The sequence below is a fragment of the Silene latifolia genome, chromosome Y, assembly GCF_048544455.1.
Source record: "Silene latifolia isolate original U9 population chromosome Y, ASM4854445v1, whole genome shotgun sequence".
In the NCBI taxonomy this organism is placed as follows: Eukaryota; Viridiplantae; Streptophyta; class Magnoliopsida; order Caryophyllales; family Caryophyllaceae; genus Silene; species Silene latifolia.
The window spans coordinates 475888965-475899622 of NC_133538.1; the positions used below are offsets into that span (position 1 = coordinate 475888965).

Sequence of the window (10658 nt, forward strand, 5' to 3'; positions counted from 1 at the left end):
AAAGGGGTGTGTTCCATTTTCCGGTTTTGAAAGTGCCATTGTGTCAGCGCGAGACGGGTTAAAATCCGTGTGTTGACGCGGTGATTATAACGGCGTAAAATGGTCTTTTTTGAAATGGTTATGAAAACCAAGTTTGCAAATCGTCATTACAACGGCCTAAAAAGACGTGCTTTTGAAATGGTTATAGAAAACCGGGTTTGAAAATCGTCATTACGACGACCTAGAAAGGCGTGCTTTTTGAAATGGTTATAGAAACCCGGGTTTAAAAATCGTCATCACGACTGCCTAAAAAAGGCGTGATTTTTGAAATGATGGTGAAAACCGGGTTTGAAAATCGTAGTTACGACGACCTAAAAAGGCGTGTTTTTTGAAATGGTTATAAAAAACTGGGTTTGAAAATCGTCATTACGACGACCTAAAAAGGCGTGCTTTTTGAAATGGTTATAGAAAACCAGGTTTGAAAATCGTCATTACGACGGCCTAAAAAGGCGTGCTTTTTAAAATGGTTATAGAAAACCGAGTTTGAAAATTGTCATTACGACGACCTAGAAAGGCGTGAAATGGTCCGCGAAAGACCGAGGTTTGAAATGGCCATTATAACGGCGCAAAAGGGTTTTTGAAAGTTTGAAATGACACGGAAGGACTTATGATCACATAACACATAAGCACTTGCAGTTTCATTATATTATGCATAATGCTGACACGAGTTTTGGCTTAAAAGTGTGGGTTACACACCATGCGATCAAACCCCGATTTTCGAGAGTGATACCAATCCAAACAAAATGTGTAAAGAGGGTTCCCTAGCCTCGTGCTCGAAGGAAATGAAAGCTCTTTGACAAAACATAAATGTGTAATGCCAACGTTATGCTTGACTCAATTGGGATTTGAAACGCGGGGATGTGAAAACTCACGCCGACGAGACGAGCCAATTGGTCGAAAAGGGTTAGGTTGTGGGCTCGGACAAGGAGCCGGACTGATGACCGTATTATCAATTAATGCATTTCAACCAAGACCTCGTTCGAGTCTCACCTTCTAGGGATCACAAAGACACAAGTGTCCTAGTTTTCCCCAGCGGAGTCGCCAATCTGTGGGCATGGTCCACCTGCGACGCCCGGTCGATCTGTGGGCATGGTAGCGGTCTTTTGAAAACCATGGTTGGTGGAATAAAAATGCTTTCGAGCGGATCGTTTTAGATCAGTTGGTTTCGTGTCGGCAAGGGTCTCGAAACGATGCAAGAGATGTTCGGAGTTGCCACCAAGCATTTGTGGGATACTTGGAACCCGTTCGAATCCACTTTATACCTAGGTCAACCAAGGCAAAAAGCGGTGTTTGACATAGGTACTAAAGATAAGGAGTCGTCCCTCTTTAGCATCCTATCTCTAGAATGACTCTCGTACGCCCTGGATAAGGTCGTCCACTATCCAAAGTTTTTGAGTAAGAGGTGAAGGTACTTATTAGGAAGCCCTTTAATCGGACACCCAATCTCGTCCGTGGTAGCGGCCTCTACTGATTGATCTTGTTTGGTTAAATGCAAAAGTTGATAAAACGGGTAAATGCATGAATGCGCATCCACAAGTTTGAACCTAACATGTGAGCTTTCTATGTCGGTTGTTTATCCAAGTATCAAGTAATTGATGTCAAGCTGGATTTAAATTCTATTTGCATGCAAGACGGAAATTAAACATCCATTTACCGAATTAGGTTCATGGTGCATAACGTGATCCATTTATCTTAGAAAGGCGTTTTGCAAATACAAATTAAAAGGGGTAGGCTTGCCATCTGATCTGTCCTGTATTCGGGTTAACCGAAGTCGGGATCATCCTAGACAAATGCTGGAAAAGAAGCAGGACCTGCATCAGGCAGCCTATTGAGGCGCGAGCCGTCAGGCGATACAAGTAGGCCTGTTCTGGTTTGAAAACTAGAAAATAGTTGGCCTATTTAGGCGCGGAGCAGGAGACGATCCAAAGGAATGTCTTCTGACCATTTGAAATCGTTTGTAAAACGGTTTGTAAAGGGGGTGTGTAAACCCGTCTTTGTTTGAAAGGGTCGTTTAGACCGCTTTTATGCCAATGTGATGAACGGGCCTTGAATAATCATCATTGTGTTGACAGTATTCGATATCGGGTTCGGTTTTACAAGCTTGACATGAATAGTTTTGAAAAATGATTATGAAATTTTTTTTTTTTTTTGGGTGGAAATGTAAGTAATATTAATAAGCACGCCTAAAAAAGGCCACAATGCACCAATTACAACCATTATATGTTTTCCTACTCTGCCCTAAATAGAGTAGAGACAGACACAACTAACCATTACACCATTACATCAAACCTTTCCAGAACATACAATCAACAATTCCCTACATTAAATCATGCTGTTTACACCAATCCATATCCTCTCTGTTAAGTGTGCCAGTATCAAGACCCAAGAGTCTGAGTCTGCAATCAGATTTTACCTTTGATATGAGGGCAGCAGGACTGAAGACATACCCTTCCTGCCTGCAAGTGTTTCTAGCATACCAAATATTGCAATGGACAGTAGCAACCAGAGAACTAACAACAAGCCTGACAAAACTCGTAAATTTCTTCATTTTCAGAATAATAGCAGCAGTTATCTGACCAGGGAGCTGAATGTTTAGCCAAGTAGATAAACGAGCAAAACAGGCCTTAGTATAGCAGCAGTCATGAAGTAGATGAGAATGTGTTTCATCCTGTATGCCACACAAGAAGCATAAAGCCTGATGAGTGATACCCATCTTGATAAGTCTGTCCAAAGTTAGAAGCCTTCCTGATAAATCAACCACATAATGAAAGAGTGCTTAGGAATGTTGAATCTATTCCAAACACTCTTAGCCCAAGGTACCTTCATAGCATTTTGCTGAGTTAACCAGTCATAACCATCTGAAATAGAGTAATCCTCAGTATCATCCATCCACTTACCCTGATTCAGAGCCATTTTAAAAGTCTCTTTCACTTCACAAATCTTCCTCCATGCCCATGAACTAGCATAAGTTGGCTTATAATCCAACCAAGAGCCATTCTTCATATAGATTTTGTCCACCCATTGTATCCATAAGTGGTCCTTTTTCTTGGCAATCCACCAGACAAGCTTTCCCACAGCTGCAATATTCCACAACTTCGTATCAATAAGGCCTAAACCTCCAGATTCTTTCCCTTTGCAAAGAGTGGACCAAGCTACTAAGGGAGCCTTTGAGTAGCCTTCACCACCCTCCCAAAGGAAATTTCTACATAAAGCTTTTATTCTGTCTATGACCCCCATAGGCAAAATGAAAATTTGAGACCAATAGTTATGGATAGTAGCAAGTACAGATTTAACCAACACCAATCTCCCTGAATATGAGATTTTCCTCTTATTCCAACCTCTGATTCTTGCCAGCATTCTATCAACAAGCCCATTACAGTCCACCTTGCTAAATCTTTTGTGAGAGATCTGAACAACCAGATATTTGAAAGGTAAAGAACCTTTCTTAAAACCAGTATGCCTCAGGATATCAGCTTCATCAGCAGAAGTGAGTCCATTTAAAATAATATCAGACTTTTCATTGGTAATTTGTAAGCCAGAAGCCCCAGATAAACAATTAAATACTTCCATAAAAGTCACCACAGACCTTATATCACCACGACAGAAGAAAAGCAAATCGTGAGCAAACATGAGATGAGAGAGTTTGAGACTCTTACAAAGGAGGTGGTATTTGAAACCTCTATATTTAGAAGCTTCCTGTAAAAGCCTACTTAAGTACTCCATGCACAAAGTGAACAATAGTGGAGATAAGGGATCACCTTGTCTAAGCCCACGTTTGCCAGGAAAAAAACCATGGGATTGTCCATTTAGCACAATAGAGTAAGAAGTAGTGGTAATGCAATTCATAATCCAAGTGACAAAAGGAGGAGGAAAGTTTAAACATTGAAGCATTTGATGGACAAATTTCCACTCTATGGAATCATATGCCTTCCTCAGATCCACTTTAAGCATACAACGAGGTGAGACAGATTTCCTAGTATAAAGACGTACCAGATCCTGGCTGATAAGAATATTTCCCACAATACTCCTTCCCTTGATAAAAGCAGATTGAGACTTGTTGATGAGGTTAGGGAGGATAATAGCCAATCTGTTGCATAGTAATTTGGAGATAACCTTTTAAAGGGTATTACAACAGGCAATTGGCCTGAATTCCTTAACAGATGTAGGATTCTCTGTTTTTGGAAGCAAAACCAAGTTGGTGTTGTTCACATGTTTCAGTAACTGGCCAGAAGTGAAGAAATCTCGAATAGCTTTGCAGATATCATGTTGAATAATGCTCCAACTAGCTTTAAAGAAGCAGCTAGTATACCCATCAGAACCTGGGCTCTTATCATTAGGTATTGAGAAGACAACATGTTTAATCTCATCAGGAGAAGGTATTTGACATAACGCATCCCAATCAGTATGAGCTACCTGAGGCCCCTTCTTGACAATGTGAGGGTAAAAACCATTAGTAGTTGCATTGGAACCAAGAAGTTGCTCATAAAACTTAACAAAAGCTTGGATAATTTCATCAGGCTTTGTACAAACCCTACCCAGGTGATCCTCCACTCTCAACACCATGTTTTGAATTTGTCTGCTTTTAATGACTTTGTGGAACATAACAGAATTAGTATCTCCATCTTTTGCCCATTGACACTTAGCTTTCTGTCTCAAATAGTCATCTCTAGCCTGAGCCAACATTTGGTAGCTCTCCCTTGCTTGATATTCAATACCTGAGGGCAGTATCATTAGGACTAGTTTGCAGCTTCCTTTGACAGTCTAAAAGTATTGAATAGGCTATCTCAGCATTTCTTTCCACATCAGAGAACAAGCTTCTATTCAAATTCTTTAAATCAGGCGTGAGGAGTTTCAACTTTTTCACCACTCTAAACATTGGAGATCCCTGAATACTAATAGTCCAGCCATGCTTCACTATATCTTGAAAATCAGGTACCCTGCTCCACATGTTAAAGAATTTAAATGGTTTCCTTCGAGGTAGAATATCAACTTCACCATAAATAACACAGGGGCAGTGATCAAAAGAACCCTCAGGAGCAAAGTGGGCAAAATAATCAGGCCAAACATCAGTCCACTCAGTGTTAACAAGGACTCTATCTATTCTGCTGAAAACTCTGGTTTCACTTGGCTGCTTATTAGTCCAAGTAAAAAACGCACCAGTAGTCTTCATATCCTACAACTCACATTCATCCAATGTATCCTGGAAAGGTATCATCTTAGCATCCTTGACAGGCTGTCCAACTCTGTCATTGGCATATAAGACATTATTGAAGTGTCCTAGAACCACCCAAGGCTCAGTAATTGTCCAGCTATTAAGGGCATTCCACAAAGGCATTCTCTCCTCAATTTATTGAATCCATACACAAACGTAATATAGAAGATATTATCCCCAACATTATCCCTAACTTTAAGATAGATAAATTGAGAGTCCATCTCAATTACATCAACCTTAACATAGTGAGTTTTCCACAGGACCCAAATCCTTCCACCAGTATGATAAGCATGATTAGTAACAAAAGACCACCCATTACACACATTATTTGCTACATTATTCAGAGATCCAGGTTTTACCCTGGTCTCTAGGAGCCCAAATAAGACCACCTCAGATTGATGCAAATACCATTTAATATCTCTTTTCTTGGTGTCACTATTCAAGCCCCTAATATTCCACATACCAAACTTAATCATGGAGGGTTGAGGACTCCCCCCCCCCCCCTTTATCAACCATTTCTGCAGATTTAGATAATTCAGCATTAATACTAGTAACAAAATCACCTTCCTTTCCTCCTGGTATCCTAGACACATGTCTAGTCATTCTAGTCAAAATCCTTGCTGGTGTGAATACAGAAGCCTTAGGAATATTTGCAGGTGTATTTGCTGGAGTTATTAGACCATCAGTTTTATCCTCAGAAGTCCCACCCCCCTTTCCAAGAGACTTGAGAACAGGATAGTCCTTAGGGTCAAGTTCAACTACAACAGTAGGCTTCTTCCTCCATACTTGTTTAGGAGCTTGACCAGTTGGTCCAGTGACAGGCTTCCTAAACACCCTTGTTCTCCCCCTATACATGTTAGTGCTATGACCAACACCCTTAAATTTTTGGCAGGTAATAGGAACCCAGTCATATTCAAGCAACACAGTGACCTCTTGTCCATTCTCATCATCAAAACAAATTTTGTCTGGGAAATGTTGGTCAATTTCCACCTCAACCAAGACCTTTGCAAATCCCATCAGGTTCTTTTCCAGTGTAAGGTCATCCACCCTAACAAATTTCCCCACTAAGGAAGCCAATTTTCCAAGACAGTTAACTCCCCAGAACTTTAAGTCAAGACCCACTAATTTCACCCAAATTGGAACAGATTTGACTGACACCTTAGTGATCTTCACATGAGATTCCCAGGAACGAAGGATAATTGGTTTCCCATGAAAGAGAAACATTCCTTGCTCTAGCACTAGACGTTTATGCTCCTCTTTAGCAAACCACACAACAAATAAACCATTGGGGAGGAAGGAAACCTGGGAAATCTCATAGTTCTGCCATATACGACGGAGATAACCTTCCATCGCCTCCCATGGCGGGTTTGCACCCATCACATATCCATAAACCGCTAAATTCCAGTAGTCTATTTCATCTTTCACATCATCCAAATTGAGTTTTAGGGCATTACCTTTGATAGGACTATCAAGAATTTCATCCTCCACAATCGGAGCGAGTTTAGCATCAGCTTTCTTCTTTGTTGAAACCTTAGTCCATTCAGTCTCATCATTGCAGTTGTAGAAGATTGAGAAGTTGTTGTTATCTTCGCCATTGCTAAAAGATCAAAAACAAACTCTAGAAAGGAGAAAATCGTGCTCTCTCTCTAGCTTTCTCTATCTTCGCCATTTGTGGAATGCATTATGAATTATTAGTATTAAGTTCATTTGTTTGTAATTAGTCAATATTTATCATCGCGCTCGGGTTAAAAACCGACATGGAATATGGAACCAAGGATGACTTTGCATTTATGACTAATATGTTGGTTTTGAAATGTAAAGAAATTAAATAAAAGGTTTTAAAATACCTTTAAAATGTAATTAACCAAGTATTATCACCAAAACACGGATTAAACCGTCATGGTATAAGGAAAAAAGGGTAAAAATATTTTATGGTTAAAAAGTTTTTCATAAAAATGATTTAAAATGGTAAAAATCGGTTTGAGAATGGTAAGAAAGAACTCAAACACTTTTGAGTTCTGACCAGAACACCTCATTGAGGCGCGAGGCACCTAGGGGTGTTTAAGGCCTTCTGTTTCGGTCAAAACTCGGTTTTGGCTCATTCGATCCACATTTTGGACCATGTTATGTATGTTTTAGCATGTTAAGGTCATTAAACAGATAAAAGACATGAAAGAAGAGGATTTTTGCACCCTTATACTTACATGCTAGGCTTGAGACGAGAAATCGACGAAAGTGTAACAACTTGTTTGGTCAGAAAACTCGGTTAAAAACCATTTTAGCAATGTAAAGAGTGTTTTATTTAGTTTGGTGAGTATGTAGTTGGTCGAGATGGTCGGTCAAGTGATTTAATGCACGATGACGGTACCAAACAATGTGTATGGCGTGTATTTTCGATTGGTAGGTCGAAAATACGTGTCGGTTTGTGACTTAAGAAGTCGAGTCGAGAATTTTGAGGGAGAAATGACGGGGCGGACACTCGCGTACCTTCAAATGGTGGCATTTGAGGGGTATTTATAGAATATTGAGTGGTTGTGTGCGTTTTGAGCGACGTGGCCGCGTGGGCTACTCGAAGACGCGCGAGCCATTTCGCGGGTCTTCGAGCTGTCTCGTCACTATCACGCAATTGAAATCATTATTTGTTCTATCTTAGGTTTTGGATGACATGATTTGTACTTGACCATTCAAGTATACTGGGTATACTAAACATGGAAGCTTTGTAATGTTTTTTTTTGTGTTTGACTCGGTTTGACTCGTTATTGGAGTTGGGATTTGAATTTTTGAGTCGGTTTTTGGTCCGGTGTCAGTTTTGACTCTCGTTAGTGTCATTGCGACCCTGTCATCGTGCATGAAACACTCTAGGTACTTTTGAAAAGTTTTAAAATGTTTTGTTTTCGAAATAATTTTGAGTTTTCCGACGTATAGTTGTACAAAACTGTCGATTAAACGTATCGATTCCTAAGCATGTTGTAGTCCGATAATCATCGGGTGTTTGTGAAGGAAAAGTAGATCTAAATACTTAACATATTCATATATGTTTTAATTTAATTTGTCATAAAATTAACAAATGATCTTATGCATGCAAACTTACAAAAAAAATAAAGAAGAAACAACCATCCTTACATTGGATTTTCGGTTTTAGGGCACAAGAGAGATCTCCTTCTCTCTTGTTCTTGAGCTTTCCTTTTGGATGAACAAAGACCCAAGTATAGGATCTCTCCCAAGGATTTATACCCAAAGCTCACTCTTAATTAAAATTAATACTATGAATACTAGACAATATTAATTTTGTAGAAAAATGACCCAAAATAATTTGGTTTTTAATCTCCCAAAACCGGTTGAGAGAGGAGAGAAGAGGAAGTATTTTTATCTTTCTAAAATTCTTAATTTTTGATGAATCAATAATACAACAACAACTAAAATATTATGTATATGATAATGAATAATATAAGACAAAAACCACTTGTTTTTCCTTGAAGAAAAACCGGACAAGAGGAGGGGGAGGGGAGCCAATGCATGCACTTATTTGTCTTCACAATGCACAATAGGGTTGCATGGCTAGATTAGTAGGTAATCATCATGCCCTCCACTAATACAATCAACATAATATTAGCTTAATCTTCCTCTAATTTTCGGCACATTAGATAACATGGATTCCATATTATTTTTGTCAATTTGTCAATATGTTACATGTCACATGTCACATAAAATTGCTATGTATTTTTAACATATTAAAAATAAACGTATTAATAAAAATACGTCATATACAAAAATCGACTTAGTAATTCATAATTACTTGTACCTAAATATTTTACCAATTATAAATCACAATAATTTGTATTTATAATAATTCATTCAATTTCAATTGTTTCCTTAACCAATAATTTCATCTGAGTAAAGATACAATTCGATTACTCAGACCGTATCTCATTTAATCAAATTCCAATGGGATACGTAAATTTTACTTCCAAAATCGTCCGTCAATTTTCAAGTAATTTAATTAACTCGTAACGTTATACGATTAATTAAATGATCAATTAAGAGTGTTGCCCTATAGGTATGACCTAGGGGATAAACTGATCACCACCGTCGCACGACAGTAATGTCAAACTCTAGTCAGCCAATCATTACCGATATGTGTGGACCGATTGTGAAAGAAATTACTTCCCAATTGTATTCTTTATAATGAGACTTAAACATGTGATCATCATGATCAACAGTCGTGATCGCATTATTGTCGGAGGACACATATTCCAACAATCTCCCACTTGTCCTCGACAAGTGTGCGTCACCAATTCTCTTGTCCTATTACTATCTCCCACTCAATGCAAGGTGTCTTTCAGGTCGTACTTGCAAGTGATCATATCGAGAGTGGTTTCCTCGATCTGGAGAATAACTGATTGACCGGATTTATCCACCATGGATACATTCCGGGCGTGGCCACGCATTTCCAGTTAACTACTCCTCGAGTGGCCCTCAGATATTGTTATAACCCTGAATAGGGGTGGACAATTCCTATCGCACTCATTCCCTTTGACTAGCCACAGCCATCATAACCCAAAATATGCCCATTTGACCCCATTTACAAAGGTCGTAGTAACACAAATCAAAGTTAATCTGAAACTGTGCCATCTTAGGCGAATAGTCTTTAGTCAAAAGAATCGACTCATTTGAATACTATAGCAGCTCTCGCCACGACCAGGCTATATAAATTTGCAGAACTCTATAAGCGGTCATAAGGCCCGACAAAATGTTCCTAACGATCGCCTATGTGATCGACTAGCCATCTCACATGACTCTATGGCACTTGAACTTGCCATCAATCGTATCACACTCTAGTCACTTCGAGACGTCACCTCATACAAGTGACTATGGGCAAATACAATGTTAATCCACGTTCACTTTAACGGGGTTCAATTGTCTCTACAACCCGTTTGGATATAACAATGTATAAGGTGAGTTAATAATAACTCAAACGACAAATGTCGACATCACACTCGGGTAGTCAATACCATATTACAACCTTGTGATGCATATCGTAAGTGTAAACACTTATTGATTGCAATAGAAGTTTAACATGCCATGTGTCCATGTGTTCAAACTTCTTATACTTGCATTTTCCTTTACATTCATGTTCTCTCTCATAGCATGAACCTTACCAAGTACACATCAAGGTTCCCGACCTTGGTATCGGTTCTTTATCTTGAAAGAACTTCCTTATCGATTATCACATAACGAACGAATTTGTGGTGAATGATATAACTTGTAGTGATAAAGTACTCCATCCACACACAATGCACTAGGTACATGTTTTGTAGAGTCTTGCAACAATTTGTCAAGATGATTAGCCTAGCACTTCTTACAAGTCCTAGCATAGTTAGGAAAGATTAGTTTTGAGTAACTTCTT

The 10658-nt window shown here is 39.0% G+C and overlaps 1 protein-coding gene across 1 annotated transcript; it reads right to left on the reverse strand.

Moving 5' to 3' along the window:
- Nucleotides 1-4747: 4747 nt before the first annotated feature.
- LOC141632990 (uncharacterized) lies at nucleotides 4748-5209 on the reverse strand. The gene has a single exon (XM_074445488.1). The coding sequence runs from the start codon at nucleotides 5207-5209 to the stop codon at nucleotides 4748-4750; it is 462 nt and encodes a 153-aa protein (XP_074301589.1).
- Nucleotides 5210-10658: the final 5449 nt, after the last annotated feature.

Coding starts and splice junctions, on each gene's coding strand:
- LOC141632990 (XM_074445488.1), bottom strand. CDS start 5,209: ATGAAGACTACTGGTGCGTTTTTTACTTGGACTAATAAGCAGCCAAGT.